The 25,659-nt window shown below is 41.0% G+C and overlaps 1 protein-coding gene across 11 annotated transcripts; it reads left to right on the top strand.

The window, feature by feature from the left end:
• The first annotated feature begins 1,130 nt into the window (after nucleotides 1-1,130).
• LOC110532574 (membrane cofactor protein) lies at nucleotides 1,131-24,903 on the top strand. Of its 11 annotated transcripts, none has more exons than XM_090185043.1 (13): nucleotides 1,131-1,643; nucleotides 10,808-11,015; nucleotides 11,183-11,371; nucleotides 11,593-11,692; nucleotides 11,983-12,056; nucleotides 12,159-12,341; nucleotides 13,221-13,394; nucleotides 13,997-14,047; nucleotides 21,062-21,103; nucleotides 21,748-21,789; nucleotides 22,253-22,298; nucleotides 22,681-22,755; nucleotides 23,098-24,903. In XM_090185043.1, the coding sequence occupies exons 2-12, from the start codon at nucleotides 10,940-10,942 to the stop codon at nucleotides 22,739-22,741; spliced, it is 1,038 nt and encodes a 345-aa protein (XP_090041169.1). In that variant the 5' UTR covers nucleotides 1,131-1,643; nucleotides 10,808-10,939; the 3' UTR covers nucleotides 22,742-22,755; nucleotides 23,098-24,903. The 11 variants fall into 11 exon arrangements, with proteins under 11 accessions (XP_090041169.1, XP_090041173.1, XP_090041171.1 ...); XM_090185044.1 differs by having other exon boundaries at nucleotides 1,518-1,643; nucleotides 10,928-11,015; XM_090185047.1 differs by lacking the exon at nucleotides 13,997-14,047 and having other exon boundaries at nucleotides 1,324-1,643.
• Nucleotides 24,904-25,659: the final 756 nt, after the last annotated feature.

Genomic DNA, 25,659 nt, shown 5'->3' with positions numbered 1-25,659 from the left:
AGTAAAACAAAAGCATAAAGAGGGCCAAGGTAGGAAGCAAGAGTAATGATGTGTTGGAGTGAAAAGTAGTGATAGTGTTTGATGAGACCACAGGGCCTCACTTACACCCTATCTGACTAACTAATGCTGTAGATGAAGTGAAATTAGCTTGGTTAATTGGAAATGGTATATTGTTAACATTTTGTGGTAGCCAGGCTCAGCAAGAGAAGATTCTGACAATGGAAAAGTTTAATGGGAAGAAGATTAAAAGCCATGTCCCTGGTGCTTATGCTAGATTGAGGCGAGTCATCACTGAGGTACCAATATATGTCCATAGATGATATTTAAGAAAAAAATGGAGAAAGAGTGATTCAGGCCAAAATGTTAGTCTGTAGGAAAGAAGGTCAAAGAAATGAAAGCCTATCAGTGCTGCTGAGGTTTAAGAAGGTTATGCCTGGAAAAGTACATATAGGATTCCTTAAATTCAATGTCAGATAATTTGTCCCATCCCCATTAAGGTGTTATAAATGCAAAAGAATGGGACATGTAGCTGTTCAATGTAAAGGAAGTAAAAGCTGTGCCAGGTGTGGAAGGGAACGTGGTTACGGTGAATGTGGTAGCAATGTGAAGGTTAAGCGTTGTAATTATGGGGGTGGAACATAGTGCAGCATTTGGTGGATGCCAGGTGCAGAGAGGCTCAGAGATATAGAATTAGTCATGATATATCGTAAGCAGTTGCTGTAAGACTACAGTGTGGACTGCACTGTTTACTGGTTAAGGGCTTGCAGGTAGCCTAGTGGTTAGAGCGTTGGACTAGTAACTGGAAAGTTGCAAGATCAAATCCCTGAGCTGACAAGGTAAAAATCTGTCCTTCTGCCCCTGAACAAGGCAGTTAACCCATTGTTCCTAGGCATCATCGAAAATAAGAATTTGTTCTTAACTGACTTGCCTAGTTAAATAAAGATAATATTTAACGGTAAGGTTACACTTGTTGTATTTGGCGCATGTGACAAAGTTTGATTTATTTTTTTATATATATTTTTTACATTATGAGCTTCCATGGCTGCTCCTGTAGTAAGTGGACCTAATGTTGGGACTGGTGTTTCTGCTGGTCCTGGCATGGTTTGGAGGAATGAACTTGCAGTGTCAAAGGACACTTTGATAATGAATAAAGTTGACTAGCTTTTATTGGTAAGGTTATCAATACGACTCAGTTGTGGAAAGCAGAAATGACAGCTTGAAGGTTATTGTTGAGACGACAAAATAGATAACATGTTTACTGTTGAAATGGTTGTTGACGTGCTGAACAATTCTAAGGGGGGAGTGATTCAGCATGAGATATATATATATGTATATATATACACAGTTGAATGGGGTAGGGGTGTTGGGGAGGTGGAGTTTTTTTTGGGGGGGGGGGGGGGGGGGGTAGAAATTATTAGGGATTTATTTGGGTTTCGATTTTATTTTCATGGTAGTACAGAATTGGGCAGATCATGATTGATCGTACATTCCAGCCCAGTAGGTGGCGGCATGCACTTAAACGATTGTCGATTGTTTGCGGACCGCCATGATAGCATAGAAGAAGAAGCCAGAACAGTGAGTTAGAATACATATTCGACGGAGCAGCTTTTTGAAGAAAGTGGACAGACCATTTGAACAATAAGGTAAGACTTCCAAATACCATAGATTATCATTATTGGAAATTAGAGAAAGTGCTAGCTAGCAATGGACACTAACACGGTAGCAAGCTGATCCAGCTACAATATCCGAGTGTTTCCTCAAACTAGACATCAATGGAGTTGATCAAATACGACTTGTCAGAGAGCGAAAACGCTCTGAATTTACAAATGGACAATTGACAACGCTCTGAATTTACGAACGCCCAGAGCGCACTCTGGCACTCCAGAGTGAATTTACAAACACAATACCTCTTCCTCTCTGTCTATAGGCTTTTCCCAACGAACCATGGCATGGCGGAGTTAGTGCCTACAATACGCCATTGCTGTTCTCTTTTGGCCATAACATGTCACACCCCTCGTGCCATACTGCTGAACTATTTTCAATAAAATCACGAAAATACAAAATAACAAAGCTAGGTAACGCAGTAGATACTATTTGACTATGGTTTTGCTAGCCTGGCTAATTAGTTAGCTGTTGTACCGTTAGCATCACGGTGGAGTTGGGTTGCGAATACTTTGGGCGGTTTAGCTATCTGTGTATAGGCTGGACACGTTCCATTTGTAACGCTTTTATAAAAATAGATGTAATTGCATGCGTCGTGGAACACAGTTAAGTAATATTACTATATGTCCCAGCTGCTTGCCGTAGTTCTATAGTAAATCGCGAAAAATACATGCCCAATTTTAGTGAATTTTTTTCACCCTGCCAGCTCATTAGTTCTATTGGACTCGCCTTCCGAATGTTCTATTCCCAGCCGATTGTTCTGTGTCACAATGCCTGCCTCGCTATTGTTGGCATTTAGACCTTTCTGCTTTCCTCGGCTACCTTATTATTGGCAACGCTAGTAAAACCAAATGCATGCTTTTCAACCGATCGCTGCCTGCACCCGCATCCCCGCCTAGCATCACCACCCTGGATGGTTCCGACCTAGAATATGTGGACATCTATAAGTACCTAAGTGTCTGGCTAGACTGCAAACTCTCCTTCCAGACTCATATCAAACATCTCCAATCGAAAATCAAATCAAGAGTCGGCTTTCTATTCCGCAACAAAGCCTCCTTCACTCACGCCGCCAAGCTTACCCTAGTAAAACTGACTATCCTACCGATCCTCGACTTCGGCGATGTCATCTACAAAATGGCTTCCAACACTCTACTCAGCAAACTGGATGCAGTCTATCACAGTGCCATCCGTTTTGTCACTAAAGCACCTTATACCACCCACCACTGCGACTTGTATGCTCTAGTCGGCTGGCCCTCGCTACATATTCGTCGCCAGACCCACTGGCTCCAGGTCATCTACAAGTCCATGCTAGGTAAAGCTCCGCCTTATCTCAGCTCACTGGTCACGATGGCAACACCCATCCGTAGCACGCGCTCCAGCAGGTGTATCTCACTGATCATCCCTAAAGCCAACACCTCATTTGGCCGCCTTTCGTTCCAGTACTCTGCTGCCTGTGACTGGAACGAATTGCAAAAATCGCTGAAGTTGGAGACTTTTATCTCCCTCGCCAACTTCAAACATCAGCTATCTGAGCAGCTAACCGATCGCTGCAGCTGTACATAGTCTATTGGTAAATAGCCCACCCATTTTCACCTACCTCATCCCCATACTGTTTTTATTTATTTATTTTTCTGCTCTTTTGCACACCAATATCTCTACCTGTACATGACCATCTGATCATTTATCACTCCAGTGTTAATCTGCAAAATTGTAATTATTCGCCTACCTCATGCCTTTTGCACACATTGTATATAGACTCCCCCCTTTGTTTTTCTACTGTGTTATTGACTTGTTAATTGTTTACTCCATGTGTAACTCTGTGTTGTTGTCTGTTCACACTGCTATGCTTTATCTTGGCCAGGTCGCAGTTGCAAATGAGAACTTGTTCTCAACTAGCCTACCTGGTTAAATAAAGGTGAAATAAAAATAAAAAAAAATAAAAAAGTGTAGTCTACTTTGTGTGCAATTATTGTTATTCGATTATTGAGCCAACGAGCGTCTGCGTTGCCAAGGGCTAAAATAGAAGTAATTCCTATTTCTGACGCTTATCGCGGTGCAAGTCCTGCCTTTCCCATCTCCTCATTGGTTTATAGAAGCAGGTACCCACGTGCCATCTCCTCATTGGTTATACCCACGTGGGTGATTGAAAGACTAACTGTTTTGCCGTTGTTGTGGTAATGCTATGAAAGTTTAGATGCCAATCACCATATAACGTAAACTCGTACATCGCCTTGGTCCGTACAATTGCCCTTATTTTAGCGCCCCAAAAACGTAATACTTCCAGATCAACTGTGATGTCAATGCCATTGTAAAGCACAATTTCTCCCCTTTCCAACAGATTCAATTACATGACCTAAACGCTGCCCGTTTCTGCATAATTCAAGCAGGCAATGAGCCGCGTCGGGTCTTTTAAAAAATGGCAGGTGGGGAAGCGAAGCTAATGCGTGATAGTGAAAAGGAGAGATGTTTTGTGGGAAAATTGCTTTTTTTCACTCGATCTGTCCAACTCGTCACCTAATCGCCTCTAAATGTAAATAAAACACTATAAAGAGTTTATATAATGTGTGAATACATACCTATTTTGAAGGTTTGTGTCGAATTTGAATCGGTTTTTAGTGCGGTGCTAAAGTGATCTTAGAAGTAAACAGCGGCTTTGGGAATGATGATCGCATGCAGTGATGACACACAAAATTACTGTGCTACACCTGGTGGATGGAGATCGTAAGACAGAAATAGTTGCTTTATGAGTGCTGTACGTTACGACATGACACATCACGATGTAACGGAGGGTCAGTTTTTTTTTTTTTTTTTTTCAACTTTTCTCCAATACTATAGTGCCATTACCATGACTTGCTCCCAGGCAGACTAAATAACTTTTTTGCCCGCTTTGAGGACAATACAGTGCCACTGACACGGCCCGCAACCAAAACATGCAGACTCTCCTTCACTGCAGCCGACGTGAGGAAAACATTTAAACGTGTCAACCCTCGCAAGGCTGCAGGCCCAGACGGCATCCCCAGCCGCGCCCTCAGAGCATGCGCAGACCAGCTGGCTGGTGTGTTTACGGACATATTCAATCAATCCCTATCCCAGTCTGTTGTTCCCACATGCTTCAAGAGGGCCACCATTTTTCCTGTTCCCAAGAAAGCTAAGGTAACTGAGCTAAACGACTACCGCCCCGTAGCACTCACTTCCGTCATCATGAAGTGCTTTGAGAGACTAGTCAAGGACCATATCACCTCCACCCTACCTGACACCCTAGACCCACTCCAATTTGCTTACCGCCCAAATAGGTCCACAGACGATGCAATCTCAACCACACTGCACACTGCCCTAACCCATCTGGACAAGAGGAATACCTATGTGAGAATGCTGTTCATCGACTACAGCTTGGCATTTAACATCATAGTGCCCTCCAAGCTCGTCATCAAGCTCGAGACCCTGGGTCTCGACCCCGCCCTGTGCAACTGGGTATTGGACTTCCTGACGGGCCGCCCCCAGGTGGTGAGGGTAGGCAACAACATCTCCACCCCGCTGATCCTCAACACTGGGGCCCCACAAGGGTGCGTTCTGAGCCCTCTCCTGTACTCCCTGTTCACCCACGACTGTGTGGCCACGCACGCCTCCAACTCAATCATAAAGTTTGCGGACGACACAAGGTAGGTAGGCTTGATTACCAACAACGACGAGACGGCCTACAGGGAGGAGGTGAGGGCCCTCGGAGTATGGTGTCAGGAAAATAACCTCACACTCAACGTCAACAAAACTAAGGAGATGATTGTGGACTTCAGGAAACAGCAGAGGGAACACCCTCCTATCCACATCGATGGGACAGTATTGGAGAGGGTAGTAAGTTTTAAGTTCCTCGGCGTACACATCACAGACAAACTGAATTGGTTCACCCACACAGACAGCATCGTGAAGAAGGTGCAGCAGCGCCTCTTCAACCTCAGGAGGCTGAAGAAATTCGGCTTGTCACCAAAAGCACTCACAAACTTCTACAGATGCACAATCGAGAGCATCCTGTCGGGCTGTATCACCGCCTGGTACGGCAACTGCTCCGCCCACAACCGTAAGGCTCTCCAGAGGGTAGTGAGGTCTGCACAACGCACCACCGGGGGCAAACAACCTGCCCTCCAGGACACCTACACCACCCGATGTCACAGGAAGTCCATAAAGATCATATAGGACAACAACCACCCGAGCCACTGCCTGTTCACCCCGCTATCATCCAGAAGGCGAGGTCAGTACAGGTGCATCAAAGCTGGGACAGAGAGACTGAAAAACAGCTTCTATCTTAAGGTCATCAGACTGTTAAACAGCCACCACTAACATTGAGTGGCTGCTGCCAACACACTGACTCAACTCCAGCCACTTTAATAATGGGAATTGATGGGAAATTATGTAAAATATATCACTAGCCACTTTAAACAATGCTACCTAATATAATGTTTACATACCCTACATTATTCATCTCATATGTATAGGTATATACTGTACTCTATTTCATCTACTGCATCTTTATGTAATACATGTATCACTAGCCACTAACTATTCCACTTTGTTTACATACTCATCTCATATGTGTATACTGTACTCAATACCATCTACTGTATCTTGACTATGCCGCTCTGTACCATCACTCATTCATATATCTTTATGTACATATTCTTTATCCCCTTACACTTGTGTCTATAAGGTAGTAGTTTTGGAATTGTTAGCTAGATTACTTGTTGGTTATTACTTCATTGTCGGAACTAGAAGCACAAGCATTTTGCTACACTCGCATTAACATCTGCTAACCATGTGTGTATAACAAATACGATTTGATTTGTTGATCAACGCTTGAGTAGAAACCTAGTTCACACCCCAGATTTTGACGTCAACACAGTCGCTACAGTCCCATTAGTTTTCTTTGTTGCCTCGTTTGAATGTTGCGGTTGTGCACATTTGTATGGAATGGGGTGAGTTTACGTTAAGGTCAAAGATGAAAAAGCCTGGAAGGAGGAGAGATGACTAGAAATGATTCGGTTGACAGTTTTATGTGTGGATTAATTGTCGGAGTAAAGGACCTTGTGCATTTCAGGTAAAATAAAAATTCAATGTTTATCCCAGGACAAATGAGCTAGCAACAGCAAGCTAGCTAAATAAGACAAATTAGTTGCCTGTGCAAGCTAGGTAACTAAATTGTCATACATGTTTAATGCCTTTTGACCTGTCCCCAAATTTAATGTAATTGGTTGAGTTTTTCAACCTGCATGTCATGATCGCATTTGTTGTGGGGGGACAAAATACATTTATGCACGATGGCGCACGCACGCAGCCGGTTTGGGTTCCCTGTCACAGTATTAGCGATGGCTGGCACATAGCCATCAAATTCAAAATGTTTCTGCTCCATGGTTAATGATTTTCTTCTCCAGAAAAAGGTGTATACCCTAAACAAACAAAAAAATGTCCCTGTCCTCTTTTTCAATATGTGACTGATTTTTAAACAGCCAGAACAGTCATTGTTCAACATTCTTTGGCCGTTTTTCATCCTTGGGTGAATTTTGACTTGTTCCATTGTCCAGCCTACTCGTGAGTGCACTCTGGCCGAGAAGTGGGGTTGATTCGACCATTCTGACCTCACGTCGGTTAAGCACCCAAGCTAACTGGCAAAAGTTGGCTAGCTTGCTAGCTACTTCCAGACACCGAGAGAACACTGCACACTGACAATTTTACTCGCACTAGCAGAGCTGATTAGACTGTTTTCATGTTATCTAGAGCGTTGTAACTGTACTGCTGGCAACAATTTTAATGAAGTATTTTTGCCAACATTCAACTGGTGTTGCGCATTCTTGTGCTCTGGCAGACTCAGACGAGAGTTATCTGAAATAGTAGTAGATACCAGAGTAAATTTACGAACACACCCAAAGAGAGGGGCCCAACTCAGCGGAGAATCTGTCTCCCTCCAGCAGGTGGCGATTTTTCGCTCACCAAAAAATGACTTTGTATGGAGTGTTGAATCTGGTCAACAAAAACATGTATGGCTTATTTGCGACATACGGTTATTTGATTTAATAGATATTTTGTCATTCTTAGGTTATGAGTGTACTGATAAAAGTAGGACGTGACATCCCCGCGACTTTGAGAATAAACTTTGTAAATTCATTTTGGCTATCTACTCTGATTTCAGAGAACTCTCGTTTGTGTGTCAGAGTGCTGAATAACTGATGAATATACGAACGTGCAACACGCATTGAATATGACAGGTGTCAGTGAAGGTCGGCAAAAAAATGAATGAAATGGTTGCTAGCTCCTGCTACAGTCACAAATGCTCTAGATGTAATGGAAAACCGTAACTAATTACTCAAGTCTGATTTTGGAAATACTTTTGGTCATGTAGTGCATGCTCGTCAAACATCTCATTCCAAAATCATGGGTATTTAATATGGAGTTGGTCCCCACTTTTATCCATCCATCTTCTGGGAAGGCTTTCCACTAGATGTTGAAACATTGCTGCGGGGACTTGCTTGGATTAGTGAGGTTGGGCACTGATGTTGGGCGATTAGGCCTGGCTCGCAGTTGGTGCTCCAATTTGTCCCAAAGGTGTTCGATGGGGATGAGGTCAGGGCTCTGTGCGGGCCAGTCAAGTTCTTCCACACCGATCTCGACACGCTTTCTGTATGGACCTCTCTTTGTGCACAGAGGCATTCCTCATGCTGGAACAGGAAAGGGTATTTCCCAAACGGTTGTCACAAAGTTGGAAGCACAGAATTGTCCAGAATATCATTTTATGCTATAGCGTTAAGATTTCCCTTCACTGGAACTAAGGGGCTAAGCCCGAACCAGGACACACTCCCCTCCACTAAACTTTACAGTTGGCACTATGCATTTGGGCAGGTAGCGTTCTCCTGGCATCTGCCAAGCCCAGATTTGTCCGTCGGACTGCCAGATGGTGAAGCATGTTTCATCACTCCAGAGAACTTGTTGCCACTGAGTCCAATGGCAGAAATTTGACCAACTGACTTGTTTGAAATGTGGCATCCTATGACAGTGCCACGTTGAAAGTCACTGAGCTCTTCCGTAAGGCTGCTAATGTTTGTCTATAAAGATTGCATTGCTGTACACTCGATTTTATAAACCGTCAGCATCAAGTGTGGCTGAAATAGCCGAATCCACTCATTTGTATGGTTGTCCAAATAATTTGGTCTATATACACTGCTCAAAAAAATAAAGGGAACACTAAAATAACACATCCTAGATCTGAATGAATGAAATATTCTTAAATACTTTTTTCTTTACATAGTTGAATGTGCTGACAACAAAATCACACAAATTATCAATGGAAATCAAATGTATCAACCCATGGAGGTCTGGATTTGGAGTCACACTCAAAATTAAAGTGGAAAACCACACTACAGGCTGATCCAACTTTGATGTAATGTCCTTAAAACAAGTCAAAATGAGGCTCAGTAGTGTGTGTGTGTGGCCTCCACGTGCCTGTATGACCTCCCTACAACGCCTGGGCATGCTCCCAGACCTGGATTAAAGCATCCGCCAACTCCTGGACAGTCTGTGGTGCAACGCCACGTTGGTGGATGGAGCGAGACATGATGTGCTCAATTGGATTCAGGTCTGGGGAACGGGCGGTCCATAGCATCAATGCCTTCCTCTTGCAGGAACTGCTGACACACTCCAGCCACATGAGGTCTAGCATTGTCTTGCATTAGGAGGAACCCAGGGCCAACCGCACCAGCATATGGTCTCACAAGGGGTCTGAGGATCTCATCTCGGTACCTAATGGTAGTCAGGCTACCTCTGGCGAGCACATGGAGGGCTGTGCGGCCCCCCCAAAGAAATGCCACCCCACACCATGACTGACCCACTGCCAAACCGGTCATGCTGGAGGATGTTGCAGGCAGCAGAACGTTCTCCACAGTGTCTCCAGACTCTGTCACGTAGTCAGTGTGAACCTGCTTTCATCTGTGAAGAGCACATGGCGCCAGTGGCGAATTTGCCAAACGTCCTGCACGGTGTTGGGCTGTAAGCACAACCCCCATCTGTGGACGTCGGGCCCTCATACCACCCTCATGGAGTCTGTTTTCTGACCGTTTGAGCAGACACATGCACATTTGTGGCCTGCTGGAGGTAATTTTGCAGGTCTCTGGCAGTGCTCCTTCTGCTCCTCCTTGCACAAAGGTGGAGGTAGCGGTCCTGCTGCTGGGTTGTTGCCCTCCTACGGCCTCCTCCACAGCTCCTGGTGTACTGATCTGTCTCCTGGTAGCGCCTCCATGCTCTGGACACTACGCTGACAGACACAGCAAACCTTCTTGCCACAGCTCGCATTGATGTGCCATCCTGGATGAGCTGCACTACCTGAGCCACTTGTGTGGGTTGTAGACTCCGTCTCATGCTACCACTAGAGTGAAAGCACCGCCAGCATTCAAAAGTGACCAAAACATCAGCCAGGAAGCATAGAAACTGAGAAGTGGTCTGTGGTCACCACCTGCAGAACCACTCCTTTATTGGGGGTGTCTTGCTAATTGCCTATAATTTCCACCTGTTGTCTATTCCATTTCCATTTTCACACAGCACATGTGAAATTTATTGTCAGTGTTGCATCCTAAGTGGACAGTTTGATTTCACAGAAGTGTGATTGACTTGGAGTTACATTGTGGTGTTTAAGTGTTCCCTTTATTTTTTTTGAGCAGTGTATATTGCATTGGGCTGTTTTTCGCTGTATAACATAGTTGTCCCTTTTTCAGATTTAGAAGTGAATGCTAAATGCTTACTCCTGTTTGTATAAGCTGGTTAGCATAGCTAGCATACAGATATTGGTAGTCATGTCAATGATGACATGAACATGTGTTGGGGTAAACATCCATACAAGTGTAATCCCCCACAGTCTGAAATTCACACAAACAATAGCCTAAATGTAGGTACATTTTGCTTGGGGCAATGAGGAGATTCGGGATATTTCCCCCATGGCCCTTTCCCCCACGCGTTTCCATGGCAGTTACATTGTTTTAGGCAAGTTTGATTGTGCTTTGTCCCAGGCTTCACTAGTAACGTTACCAGTTAGGCTAGCTAAAGTTAGTTATCTGTATGGCTACCCTAACTCAAAGATTTTTGTATGACAGTGTGTGTTTTTCCTTCTCAACAGCGTGATTACGGCAAGTGGATATTTAGAGAAATTCGTCTACGTAGGTGGCGATCTGAAAAAAACTTTGCAGTACAAGCAAACCAACCAATCCAGGAAATTGTGTGCTGCTGCTTGTTACAGGAAAATAATGTCATGCAGCCCTCAAACATCTGTTGGCCCTTGACGATATGGATGGTCCAGCTGGCCTTGATTGTTCTCACTGTCCAAGGTGGGGTCATTTCTGTATAGAATCCTATTTCTTTTTATCTCTCTCTGTCTAGATGGTGGTTTAAAGCTTAAACTACAACAGTTTGTGGGTTGAATTGAAAATGTTGTCTCCTGTATTTGTTCATCTTGGTCATTAACAGAATTCCATTTTGTCTCCACTTCTTTCAGCTAAAAACTGTACCAAACCCATAGGAGGGCCAAACATGGTTTTGTCAGATGCCTTCATCACGCAAGAGACATTTGTAGATGGCGCAAAAGTCACTTTTCAGTGTGCAATTGGATATGCCAGTACAGGACGATCTACGCCAGTCACCTGTACTGCTGGCGTGTGGAGTGAAGTGAAACTGAAATGCGAAAGTAATATAATCGTCTATTTATTTTTGTTCTGGAAATTTGTGCCATATTCTTGTAAATATTTCCAGTTTTTACTTACCCACTCAACTTGATATATTCATTGCCCATCCTTAAATCTAATTGAAATACTAGCCTGGAATTCTAACCTGTTTTGTGCTAATATTAAACTCTTTCTCACTCTGTCATTTTGAAAGTCTGACTGGTTTTCTCTATGGTTGTTTCAGGGAAGTCGTGTGGCAGCCCAGGAGAAGTGATGAACGGCCAGTTTAATCTCTCTGAGGGGATCTTGTTTGGAGACCAGGTAGTTGCTACCTGTAACACTGGGTCAGTGCTTTCTTCAGTCTTAGATGTTATTCAATGTTTTATTTTATTTTTTTAGAATTAACATGTCAACATTTTCACAAAGCTGTCCATTTGTTGGCCTAATTTAGTGATTTTTCCAAATAGGCCTTAATCAAACTTCTCCTCCCTAAAAGCTAAACAAAAAGTATTTCAATTTCATCTGTTATTACTATTTTGATCAGAGCTGTGAACAGTCTCTGTTGTAACCCTTACTATCCTGAAAGCAAAGTTGTAAAAAGTGTCTCGTATTGTCTAATCTTTCTATATTTCAGCTATGTGCTTGTGGGCAGCGGTGTAAGGACCTGTATGGCTGGAGGCTGGGATGGCAGAGTTCCTGTATGTGAAGGTTGGTAATCTGAAGGAGCGTGTCAAGTGAAAATAACATTAACAGTTCTGTCCATGTGCCTGAGTCATCTCTTCATAACTGCTGTTGTGCTCTAATCTGCAGTGGTGAAGTGTGGAAAGCCCCCAAACATTGTCAACGGTGGGCCTGTTGTCCCACCTGATGATACGTATGACTATGGAAGTGTAGTGCAATATGACTGTGAGAAGGATTACACTCTGGTTGGAACTAAATACATAACCTGCAGTGAGAATGGAGAATTCCAGCCAGCTCCACCGGAGTGTAAAAGTATGTTGAAAGCTTTCCTTTTCCCCTGTTTTTATAAGTATGATTGTTAATAAAACAATAATGAACTGCTTACACCAGGGGTGTCAAACTCACCCTCCATGGAGGGTCTACTGGTTTTCCTTTTAATTAAGATGAGCAGATGAGGGGGAGTTCCTTACTAACTAGTGACCTTAATTCATCAATCATGTACAAGGGAGGAGAACCCGCAGACATTCAGCCTCCCATGGAATGAGTTTGACACAAGTTGCTTACACTGATAAAATCTATTTGGGCTTCCACTTTTTTCCTCCACCACACAGTCATGATCAAGTTCCAGATGACCTCCTCTGAAAGATAAATGTGTAAATATCACAGTATCTAGCTTAATATTTTTTTTTATTTTTTATTTTACCTTTATTTAACCAGGCAAGTCAGTTAAGAACAAATTCTTATTTTCAATGACGGCCTGGGAACAGTGGGTTAACTGCCTGTTCAGGGGCAGAACGACAGATTTGTACCTTGTCAGCTCGGGGGTTTGAACTCGCAACCTTCCGGTTACTAGTCCAACACTCTAACCACTAGGCTACCCTGCCGCCCCAGGGATAATCAAACATTATCACAGATGTGCATGAGACAGGCAATCAAGCAGTCTAAAGCATGTTTAATGTGTAGGCCTAATCTAATAACCATGATGCAACATTGAGCTCAGAGGAAGTAGGTTTCAATAGAATCTACCCTATTTATTTGATAGATAATAATTAGTTGCATTATTCATAAATGGGTGATTATAACAACATTGTTTATTGCTTCAAGTAGTCTAAAACCAATAAATAATATACTTTTGTCATGTTGTTCACCTCAAAACAGCAGCTAATGAGATCTCTTTGTTTATGTCTGCAGTGGTGTCATGTCTTCCTCCTGTTGTTGTGAATGGTGTTCGGATTGACGGCCGTCCCCCCTATACGTACATGTCTTTTGTGACGTATAGGTGTAATGCTGGATATGAGATGGAGGGAAAAGCCAGTCTGACCTGTGACATAGAAGGCTGGTCAGCTCCTTACCCAACATGCAAAGGTAAGACTGATTTCACTGTTTGTTATTTAACACACTTTAGCCTAATATTTTAGCTCAGATATTTTGCATCATTTGGTGTTCATGACCAGAAGACCAATGTGTCGACAAACTGGCTTTTTTTATGGAACTGACCTCTACTCATATAAACACAATTACTTTTCATGAGGCAAGATGGTATTTGAATTCATGTTCATGCTAATTGTTATTTTTCACCATATGCATGCTTGTGCATAGCAATCTCAAGTATTTATTTTCTCTGTATGCATTATAAGTTTGGATTTGGTCATTTTAGTTTCCATCTATTTCTGTTCTGTTTTTGATCCATTCCTTGATATTGGCCTCTGCATTTTTAGTAGCAAAGCTGGTTACGATTGATGACAAACTGGTGTTGAAGTTCAATATTTTACCCATTTAAAATTACCTTCCATTGACCTCTGCTACTTTCACACTTTGGGAGGTTGACCATCTTGTCCAATACCATTCTACTACTCAGACCACACTGGCTGACTAAAGCATTTGAGTGATCACAGCAGTAAAGTGTTGTGACAGACTGCACAAGAATAGTTAATTTACTGGCCTAATTGTATGTCATGTCTTTATAGCCCTTCTGACTACCACAAATCCCACTACTACAAAGAGAACCACAATCCAAGGTAGAGTCCATTTGAATCTTGTGTGTGTGTTTTAGGGCTGTCCCCAACCCCCAAATTAAATTATTGGATAGACTGAGTCGATTGGTCGAAATTTTAAAACATGCATTTTTACCTATATAGACACTCTATGTTTGAATAAAATCACCTATGTGTAGACTACTTTGCCTGATGCTTTAAGCACTGCAATTAAAAACTAAGACACACATCTAACCAGAATCATAAACTATTCCTGATCTGCGTGCCAGTTATGGTTTTCATATGCAGATTTTTGTGGAACGCTTTCATTTAATTTAAAATAGTCTTCATATCTGAAACTCAATGTCATGTGGTTAATCAAAATTCTATCTAAATGCAAATGATAGAAATGTAAAGGAACTTCTATTGCCATTGCCAATATGTAAAAATAGCCTACATAAAGCCAACAAATAAAAACTTTGCAGCGCCGCAGGTAGAAAATATCCTGATCAAAATAAATATCCTATAAATCACATTGGCTATGCATGGCCTGTTTGCAAGGAACTTGAAACATTGTATCAAATATTTAACTTGGGTTCTGCCTGAAGCTTGCACTAGTGAACTTGCAACCTTGTATGAAATATGCTGGGGCCTCAGTGAGGATAAGTAATCAGCAAGGCCTTTTTTAAAGAAATTTCCACCAGATCAGAGTGACTCTTTTTCTGCCCTTTCTTGCTTAGTAGTTATCAAAAAGGGAAAGAGCTGGAAAGATTTTTCAATTATGCTACATTGAGGAGCTATTTTCATTCTCAATGAATGTAAAAACGGACTTTGTTTACTTGCTTTTTGAGGCGAAGAACAATTACTTTTAGAAGCTCCACGGTGATTGTGCGTTAAGACAATCAGATATAGTTTCAGATCCCCAAACGGGCACATTTTTGTAAGCCTGCACTGTGTGCCGGCCAGGTAGCCTAGGCCAGGTAGCTTAGGCCTAGTTTTATGCATAATCAGGTTTGTTGTTACTCAAGATTGACAGGAGCGTATGGCATCAATATCATGATATCAACTCACAGCATGCATTTTGTATTTGTGTATCATGATCAGTACAAAATAAGTACCAATTCACAAATGTAAATCACTATCCACAAATGCAGTTCACTATCCAAAAACAAACACCTTTTTTGTATTTGTAAATGGATATATTACAATATTTTTTTATATATATATAACTGCATTTCCAAGGTCCTTAAGTAAAATGACTGCCATATAGATTTGCACATAAGAGATCCACAAACATGACAGATATGGCAAACCTGCAACTCCATATTTGGAAGCGCTTAGGTTACCTGACTTGGCAGGGATTTGACGACAAGAAAAGGATTTGTAGTCGTAGAAAAAAAGTTGATCCCATTGATGCTGTTGACCCCAGATCACTGGTTGCTGTGGAAACGAGGTCATAGGGGGTGTTAACCTCTTTGGTACAAGTGGGACAGTAGCGTCCCACCTCGACAACAGCCAGTGAAATTGCAGGGCACCAAATTCAAAACAGAAATCCCATAATTAAAATTCCTTAAACATACAATAATTTTACACCATTATAAAGATACACTTGTTGTAAATCCAGCCACAGTGTCCGATTTCAAAAAGGCTATGACGAAAGCACACCAAACGATTGTTAGGTCAGCACCTAGTCACAGAAAAACAGCCATTTTTCCAGCCAAAGAGAGGAGTCACAAAAAGCAGAAATAGAGAAAATGAATCACTAACCTTTGATCTTCATCAGATGACACTCATAGGACTTCATGTTACACAATACATGTATGTTTTGTTCGATACAGTGCATATTTATATCCAAAAATCTGTTTACATTGGCGCATTATGTTCAGTAGTTCCAAAACATCCAGTGATTTTGCAGAGAGCCACATCAATTTACAGAAAAACATAAGTGTTCATAACAAGTGTTATGAATGGAATTTTAGATCCACTTCTCCTTAATGCAACCGCTGTGTCAGATTTCAAAAACACTTTACGGAAAAAGCACACCGTGCAATAATCTGAGTACAGCGCTCAGACACAACAAGCCATACAGATATCCGCCATGTTGGAGTCAACAGAAGTCAGAAATAGCGTTATAAATATTCACTTACCTTTGATCTTCAACAAAAATGTTTTTGTTCGATAATGTCCATTTTATGTCGAAATACCTCCTTTTTGTTTGCGTTTAGTCCAGTAATCCAAATTCATGAGGCGCGATCACTAGGTCCAGACAAAGTCAAAAAGTTCCATTACAGCCCGTAGAAACATGTCAAACGATGTATAGAATCAATCTTTCTGATGTTTTTAACATAAATCTTCAATAATGTTCCAACCGGAAAATTCCTTTGTCTTCAGAAATGCAATGGAACGCAGGTCGCTCTCACGTGTGTGCGCGTGGTCAGCTCATGCCACTGGTTGAATCAGCTCTCATTCACCCCCATTTCACAGTAGAAGCCTCAAATAAGATTCTAAAGACTGTTGACATCTAGTGGAAGCCTTAGGAAGTGCAATATGACCCCATAGACACTGTATATTCGATAGGCAATGACTTAAACTACAAACCTCAGGTTTCCCCACTTCCTGGTTGGATTTTTTTCTCAGGTTTTTGCCTGCCACATGAGTTATGTTATACTCACAGACATCATTCAAACAGTTTTAGAATCTTCCGAGCGTTTTCTATCCAAATCTACTAATTATATGCATATTCTAGCTTTTAGGCCTGAGTAGCAGGCAGTTTACTCTGGGCACCTTTTTATCCAAGCTAGTCAATACTGCCCCACCCCCCCAGTCCCAAAGAAGTTAACTAAATAGGCCAGTACTGTAGCCTACTCCTGATCGTCACGTTCTTCAACACCATATTTTCCGTTCCATCTTAACGGAAACCTGAAGGGTTTTTCTTGGTATAGAAACACCATAATATTAATCAAATTAATTAAGCAACATTTCTTAATCAGTCCCATATACTATGTTCTTAAAAATGTTTTACATTCTCTAGTACAGTTACTGTTGAAGGCTATCAAATGCTTCTCAAAGATGCCTTCAGGTGGTCAAACTAGCACTAACAAGATTGTAATATGGCGCCTAAGCAGAAGGCAGACATTTTACGTGCCCACAACCAATTATTTTTTGTTTAACATTTTGCGACTAGCAATCCCGGATCCGCAAATGAAATCTATTCAAACACAAGCTTAGCCTTTTGTTAATCACACTGTCATCTCAGATTTTCAAAATATGCGTTACAGCCAACGCTAGACAAGCATTTGTGTAAGTATATCATGGCATAATGCTATGCTAGGCTCTGCTGGCAGCAGGCAACATTTTCATGAAAATAAGAAAAACAACCAAATTAAATCATTTACCTTTGAAGAACTTCGGATGTTTTCACTCAGGAGACTCCCAGTTAGATAGCAAAAAAATATTATTTTTGTAGGCGAAATTGCGCCCGTTTGTTCATCATGCTTGGCTGAGAAATCGACCGGAAAATGCTACCACTACAACGCCGAACTTTTTTCCAAATTAGCTCCATAATATCGACAAACACGGCAAACGTTGTTTAGGATCAATCCTCAAGGTGTTTTTAACATATATATTCGATAATATATCAGTCGAGGCAATTGGTTTCTCATAAGAAGCGATTGGAAAAATGGCTACTTCAGTATTTTACGCAAGAGTTTCTGCGGGTGACACCATGTGACCACTTGCTAAATATGGTCCCTTACGGCTATTCTTCAACGGAAATGCGTTAAAAGACGTCACAATGCTGTAGACACCTTGGGGAATACGTGGAAAACGTAAGCTCATTCGTAGCTCATTCACAGCCATATAAGGAGTCATTGGCATGAGGCGGTTTTTTATAATTTTTAAAACTCTTTGTACATAATAACGTTGCCGCTACAGTCTCTTATGACCGAAAATAACTTCTAGACATCAGGACTGCGATTACTCACCATGGACTAATAGAATCATTTTTCTTTCATGGCTCTGACGAGCCCGAGGCGGAGGATATATGGCTCTTCGGGAACAGGCCCCGACCCCAGTGATCTGTGTGAAGAGGCGGAGAAAGAGGCCGGAGAGCGGGCTGACTTCTGAAAATTCGGAGGTTATTGAATAAACCCCCTCAATTCTGCATGCAAACATGCAATCTTTGGACAATAAAATGGACAAGTTACTGGGAAGGCTACCAACGGGACATTAACTTCTTGACGCACCCCGATTTTTTTCATCAACACCCGCTCTGCTGAATTGCAGCGCGCCCAAATTAAATTACTAAACATATTTAATTTTCATGAAATCACAAGTGCAATATAGGAAAACACAGCTTAGCTTGTTGTTAACTTGTTATGGCTGCAATCCCGTTAACGGGATAATTGTCATCAACAACCGCTACATTGCATAGCGCCACATTCAATGAATATTACTGAAAATATTTATATTCATGAAATCACAAGTGCAATATAGGAAAACACAGCTTAGCCTTTTGTTAATCCACCTGTCGTGTCAGATTTTGAAAATATGCTTTACAGTGAAAGCAATCCAAGCATTTGTAAGTTTATCGATCGCTCAACAAAACATTATGTACACTTAGCATCAAGTAGTTTGGTCACAAATCAGAAAAGCAATCAAATTAATTGTTTACCTTTCACGAGACTCCCAGTTACACAAATGTTCCTTTTGATCCATAAAGATTGTTTATTTTTATATCCAAAATAACATGCCAAACAAAGGTATGTTCAGAAATCCACAGGAAAGAGCGGTCACGACAACGCAGACGAATTCCAAATACTATCCGTAATGTCCACAGAAACATGTCAAACGTTTTTTATAATCAATCCTCAGGATAAAATATATATATATATTTTTTATTCTGAGGATTGATTATAAAAAACGTATATATATTATAATATTATCACAGACAATATTTTGACAGTTTTGGAAACTAGAGTGTTTTCTATCCTAATCTGACAATTATATGCATATTCTTGAATGCATTAACCGAAAATACCGTAACCAAATTAACATTGTCGATTAGAGATTATGGTAATTAACGGTAAATGTACCACTGGAGATACTGGTGTGCCTTCCCTGCGGGCTCCGCAATGGATCCAGACAGGCGTGAATCAGACGGGTGTCTCATGTGCCATACATTTAAAAAATGTGCTTTGTGCACAGGGGCATTGTCATGCTGAAACAGGAAAGGTCCATGCCCAAACGGTTGCCACAGAAGTTGAAAGCACAGAATCGTCTAGAATGTAATTTTATGCTGTGGCGTTAAGATTTCCCTTCACTGGAACTAAGCCCGAACCATGAAAAACAGCCCCAGACCATTATTCCTCCTCCACCAAACGTTACAGTTGGCCCTATGCATTCGGGCAGGTAGTGTTTTCCAGGCATCTGTCAAACCCAGATTTGTCCGTCAGACTGCCAGATGGTGAAGCATGTTTCATCACTCCAGAGAACGTGTTGCCACTGAACCAGAGTCCAATGGCGGCAAGCTTTACATCACTCCAGCCAACGCTTGGCATTGCGCATGGTGATCTTAGGCTTGTGTGTGGCTGCTTGGCCATGGAAACCCATTTCATGAAGCTGACGTGGCTTCCAGAGGCATTTTGGAACTTTTTTTTTTTTTTGCTCTTAGATGTTTCCACTTCACAATAACAGCCTATGACGGTGCCACATAGAAAGTTACTGAGCTCCTTCAGTATTTTATTTTATTTGAACCTTTTATTTAACTAGGCAAGTCGATTTTAAGAACAAATTATTTACAATGACGGCCTGCACCGGCCAAACTCGGACAATGCTGGCCCCCTGGGACTCCCAATCATGGCCATTTGTGATTCAGTAAGCCATTCTACTGCCAATGTTTGTCTATGGAGATTGCATGGCTGTGTTCTCGATTTTTACGCACCTTTTAACCCATTCATTTGAAGCGGTGTCCACGTATGTATGTATGTATGTATGTATGTATGTATGTATGTATGTATGTGTGCTTGCGATGGCTTTGCTTCTGACCCCTATCATTACCTAGCCTACAGGAAATCAGAGTGCCTGTTGTACAGCTGAATGACCTTCACATATTTGTTTTAGTGTTGACAGAGAGAAGATATTATGCCAACACTTTGTCACCGAACACATTAACTCATTGTATTAGCCTAACCTTTGATCCTTTGTGGTAATAGTCTGAGGCTTTTGAATGACCTTAACACCAAGTTAATGTCAGTCTCTGGCTGAGGTGAAGAATCGTCATTGGTTCTGTGTGGTATACACAGCCTAGTATGCTCACTAAATTCCCCTAGTTATTTGTCTAAACTTCCATTGACACTTGAATTATACATTCAAATGTAATCTGGACGGCATCCAGTGGTAGTTTATGGTGTCTTTTCTCCATCAGACTCTCCTTCACCTGAAACAAAGGATTGATTGTGATCTGAATATATGTAACAATGTACCTGTCAAGTGGTCATGGAGAAAATCTTAACCCATATCAAATGCATGAAGTTATCCTCACTCTGTCCTCACAAACGGCTGAATCCTACCTTGAGCTATGTGAGCTCATGGCCTCTAACACGGAAATAATGTGTTGAAATGTAACTCCAGTTTGTTGACTAGTATGCCATGCCACTAACTAGAGCTGGAATGATAAACTTCTCTACAGCGACCATATCGCGTTTTGTTGATATCGTTCATTACGTTAAGTAGCCTATACTACAGAAATGTGAAATGACATTTTTGCTAATATGGATGATTGTTAATGGGACAATTGATGGCTACAACCATCACACTGGTAGTTTAGTTTAAAGGATGATAATAAATATAGACTTACACATTATGAACTTATTGTTCTATTGTTATCGCATCAATTCAGGAAATGTATCGCAATATGAATATTTTCTTCCCATATCGCCGAGCTCTAACACTTAACACCACCTCCATTCTTTCACTACATTGTTTTGATTTGTTTTATCCAACATCAGAATGTTGTATTAGTGTATGTGTTAACCCCAATGTCACTTCTTTATGTTACAGATCGTGTACCCCGTCCCACTGATCTAACCCCAAAGGCCAACAGTAAGCTGTGCCCCAGATGCCATCTATCTAAATCAAATAAAATTGTATTAGTCACATGTGCCGAATACAACAGTGAAATGCTTACTTATGAGCCCCCGACAATGCAGTCGGTTGGTGATGTAAGGATGGGCATTTGAAATTATTTCAGTATTCAAATAATATCATATTTTCAGATATCCGGAGAGTCGAAATAGATGTTGTAAAGAAAATGTTGGTGTTATTTCTGTTTACTTCAATGCTCGCATGACGAGAGAGAGCCTGTGTGCTGCGATCTGACCGTCTGTGTGGCACAGAGGGGAGAGCAAGACCGAGAAAGTAGCCAAACCGACTCGCGCTAGTTCGACAAACTTGTTGCTGCCTTAAGTTATCATACCATCTGATAGTGCCTTGACTGCATCAAATTGTGGTTAAGCTAGCTAGCTAAAGTAGCTTGACTAATTGAGGTTATTTTTCAGCGCTCACTGTCCAATATCTACAACTCCATTCATATTTGAATAACCCTGCCCATCCCTAATGTTATCTATCGATTGTTGCACAACAGGATGGAATGTTTTGATGGTTCAAGCAGTATTTAGACTATTGATGAGTCATCTTCACTGCAAATTCATGTCACCTTCCTTCTGTGTATGCTTATTTATTTACAGACAACACTGGGGTAATAGCAGGCTGTGTTGTAGGTGGACTTGGTGAGTTGCAGCAGATGTTATTTTTGAATGACATGCTATGTGGATAACAACATCAATCAAGGAAGATACTGTACTCTATTACAGTCTAACATTAGCGTCATGCTAATAAGTGGGAATTTGGTCAAATTCGCAGAACTATTCTTCTGAAGAGTTTCATTGGATTGGCAACTTTCTTTTCAAATCAAGTTATCGTTCAACTATTGTGTACTAGTTGCTGTACTATTAAATAATTGTCTAACATACTCACAAATGTATAGACTTTATGTTTCTTGTGCAGTCTGAGTTATTTAATAATAATTTGCTATTGTTACTGGCATACCAATATTATTTTTTCATTATATTCACAATAAGGGAAAAGGAGCAGGAATGTTTTGGTTTTAAAATGTATGCCAAGTAAAAAGGAACTGCCTCTGATGTTAAACAGAATAATAACTTATGGGTTCATATTTATTTTTCTTTCTAGCCATTATTTTTGGTGCAGTATTTGCAGTCTACAAAGTTAAACAAAGGTAAGAAGTTCTCATTTCATTAACTAACATCCAACCAAAGCTTGCTTTGTCATGGCTCCTCCCTCTTTTCTTCATAAATGTTTGGAGCTCAGTTGCATGTGTTCTTGCACTGTTACCACTGATGCCGGTTTCTGCCAAAGCTGCATAATTTACGTTTGTAAAGCTTTCTGGTGTTTTGATATCAATACACCAGTCACAGTAGTGGAGCAAAGTGAAGACAATGGCCATGTCAGAAGTGTATTGCTCTTTTAGCATTGAGCTGGTTGGTGTGTGTCATTGAAGAGGTCTAGAGGGGTAGTCACTTAGGTGGTGGGCAATGGTGGCGGTTTTCTAAGGTTGAGAAATGGCGGATGATGACCGGTGCTCGACTTCTGGGTTACAGCTCTCGAGGTGGCTACTCATCAAATGTGGCCACTAAAAACTCTGAAGATAATGAGTTGTAGCATCCTCTGCCATGGTAAGAAGGCTTCTGAGCACACAGTTTTTATTTAATAAGAAAAGGTTGGTGGAATGTGATTTGAGAATGAATTGGCAGTGAAATGCAAAATGTTTAGTTTTTTTGAAGGGTGAGCATGAACCTTGAACTGAAACATAATGATCTCAAACTTTGTTTCAAGCTGACATGTGGCAGCTGTTCAGTGATATGTGTCAAAGTCCAACAGATTTTATCCAGTTTGTGTTCCACAGGTCCATGTTGGTTTTTGTTTAGCTGGGTAGATAGTTATTATCAGTATATAAATAAATATTTTTTCAGGAGTTGTCTAACAATTTTATTTTGATGTTTTGTTTTTGTTTTTAGTGCTAAGTAGCCTAATTTGCCTTAGTCGTCTCCTGCTTCATTGAGAAAGGAGTCACAGAGAACTGGCTGCTGTGACGGTGCCTCCGAATCATCTACTACCCTCCCGCTTATGAACGCAGCAGCCCTTCCCAATTACCGGGAATGATTCATATCCTTTCAAAGGAAGCTTTATTATGTGATGATTAGGAACCTCATGACCAATGTATTGGTTCTCTCCCATTTGGAAGCTTGTGCATGAGGAGTGGCCTTACTTGATTAGTTAATAACTTCATGTTTCCAGTGTACTTCACATATCACTTTTTCTTAATCTAAGCCTGCCTCATCGCCTACATTCTGATGTTAAAAGTCCCACATATGTATGGAAGCTGCTCTTTAGAGCGACCATGCATCACAAAGCCAGTTTTACCCCCTCTGAAATAAGATTTAAGGAAATCATATCCTTTGCAATATAAAAAAAAAACTCACAATATATCATGCAGTTTGACACCAATGTCTTGATAAAGTCGTACCACCAAAGGTCAACACTGGTTTCATAGACTAGGTTGCAGATGTGTTGAATGTAATCTGGAGTTCATGAACAACATCGGGTTCGGAGAATCAATGGGCGCTCACTAACTTTAGCTCTAATCATTGGCCTTGGTCTTTAATTGTGTAAATGTCAGGTTCATTTAAAAAGGTTGGTTTTATAAGGAGACCATGGAATTGATGTAGTATACTTATTTTGTAAAGTGTGCTAGTTCTTTGAGGGATCAAGGACTCATGATCCAGCTTTGGAATCTTTATTTGCACTTATAGCCTATTTATATTGTGTTGGAGTTATATTGTAGATAAGACAATGAAATATTTATTTAAAAGAATGTAAATGCATCTAGTTTTAATGAAGTTAAATGGGGAAAATACATGCTTACAATGTTATGTCTATTTTCAGAGATGAGTCATGTTTATGTGACACATTTTCCCTCTAAACTGTTCTGGATTTGTGTGTAATTGGCTCACATTGCATGTGTAAGAATAACTGGGAACTGATTTAAGCAGATTGCGCAAATGTATTGGAGATCTGCTATTCAACCACTTGTAATATAACATCCACCATACCCAACAGTTTAATTACTGCCTTGAGTAAATGTACATAGTGACGTTAACCACAGTGCAAGACTATCTGGGTCATGGTGTTCTATAGGAAAGAAACCTGCAGCTCTCTGTAATATCAGGCTCAGCTTAGTGCATTTTGAATGCTCAATGTGCTCTGGATTCTTCACTATGCCTTGTAATGAAGAATATTTTGGAGTTTGATGTCTATTGTATAGCCTACAGTGACTTTGCTTTATTCTGATCAATGTACCCTACTAAGCAGAGCGGTGTTCAACATATCCAAACAAGACAACCCCACTTGCCATGTTTTCAAAATGGAATGAAAATACATGTTCCAGAATGTCGTCTTTCACTTGATCTTTGAAACCACTATTTCCAACAGAGTAATATGTATTCATGTGTTTTGAAGTATTCTGTAGTGGCTCTATTCAATCTGTATTGCTGAAGCATTACAGATTGCACAATGTAAAGGTACTTTCTGATTGGTTGACATGCAGCGTTTACTGGGAATGCAGTCGCTGCTAAAGCTGGAACAGTATCTTTATTTTAATCACGCTTCCTATACGCTGTCTTTGGTGTCGGTGTGTCTGTAATCTGTTAAATTCAGTGTGGGACCACAACTGTTATGTTGTGGTTAGCCAGTTATGAAAAATATTTTTAGCACTTGTTTGTACATTAAGTTAATCAATTAAACAGCAATCATTTTAACATGAACCGGCATCCTGTCTTTGGCCATGCTTTACTCTTGATACTGAACTAGTATCTATATTTACTGTTACATTATGCTGTGATTTGGGTCATGGCAGTTGGTTCTTGACCTAATATTTACACATCTCAGCTTGGTCTGTGTTATCTTGCCAAAACTATGGTTGTGAATATTTTATTTTGCAGAAGGAAATGCGGTCATACATCATGAAAATAATGTACATGTTACTAGACATGCCACCAGAGGTTTCCACAGTCCCCCAGATTCTGGGAAACACAGCACTTACTACATAGTTCCATGTAGTCATGGATCTGTCTTCCACAACAAGTAACTCAAGTGTGCAGTAAAATCAGATTTTTAAAAAACTGATAACACCTCCTGGCACAACGTGGACTGTTGGGAGACAAACACTCACATGCGCACACTCACTCACTTTACACACATTGTAATATTGTGGATTTTATACTGTACATTTAATATAGTGATGTCTTGTATGTTCTATTGTTTTATGTGATTTAACGGTTTGGACCCCAGGAAGAGTAATGGGGATCTTAAAGACAAATATTCAATCTATCAGTGATGCGTATTAGAAATTTTAAAGTTGCCCACCAGAAGCAAATGCCTCCCCCATTTTGACGTAATTCCTGCCCGAGAGTGGAAATGCTTGTTTAGGTTCCACACTCGGAATATCTTACTAGCTGTTATCTGTTATACAGCGGGTGGGTCTAATCCTGAATGCTACTTATACAGTGTGGAGAGTATTT

This window comes from Oncorhynchus mykiss, chromosome 9 (genome assembly GCF_057628025.1).
Source record: "Oncorhynchus mykiss isolate SJ-2025 chromosome 9, ASM5762802v1, whole genome shotgun sequence".
Classification (NCBI taxonomy): domain Eukaryota; kingdom Metazoa; phylum Chordata; class Actinopteri; order Salmoniformes; family Salmonidae; genus Oncorhynchus; species Oncorhynchus mykiss.
The sequence above is the reverse complement of the archived record's forward strand: the minus strand, read 5'-3'. Positions and strand labels throughout refer to the sequence as shown.

Excerpts from the sequence above, each read along its gene's own strand:
- LOC110532574 (XM_090185043.1), top strand. The coding sequence starts at position 10,940 with ATGCAGCCCTCAAACATCTGTTGGCCCTTGACGATATGGATGGTCCAG. Across the intron at positions 12,342-13,220 it reads AGCTCCACCGGAGTGTAAAA|TGGTGTCATGTCTTCCTCCT; the intron begins GTATGTTGAAAG and ends TTATGTCTGCAG. Across the intron at positions 22,299-22,680 it reads GTCTACAAAGTTAAACAAAG|CTCTCGAGGTGGCTACTCAT; the intron begins GTAAGAAGTTCT and ends TCTGGGTTACAG.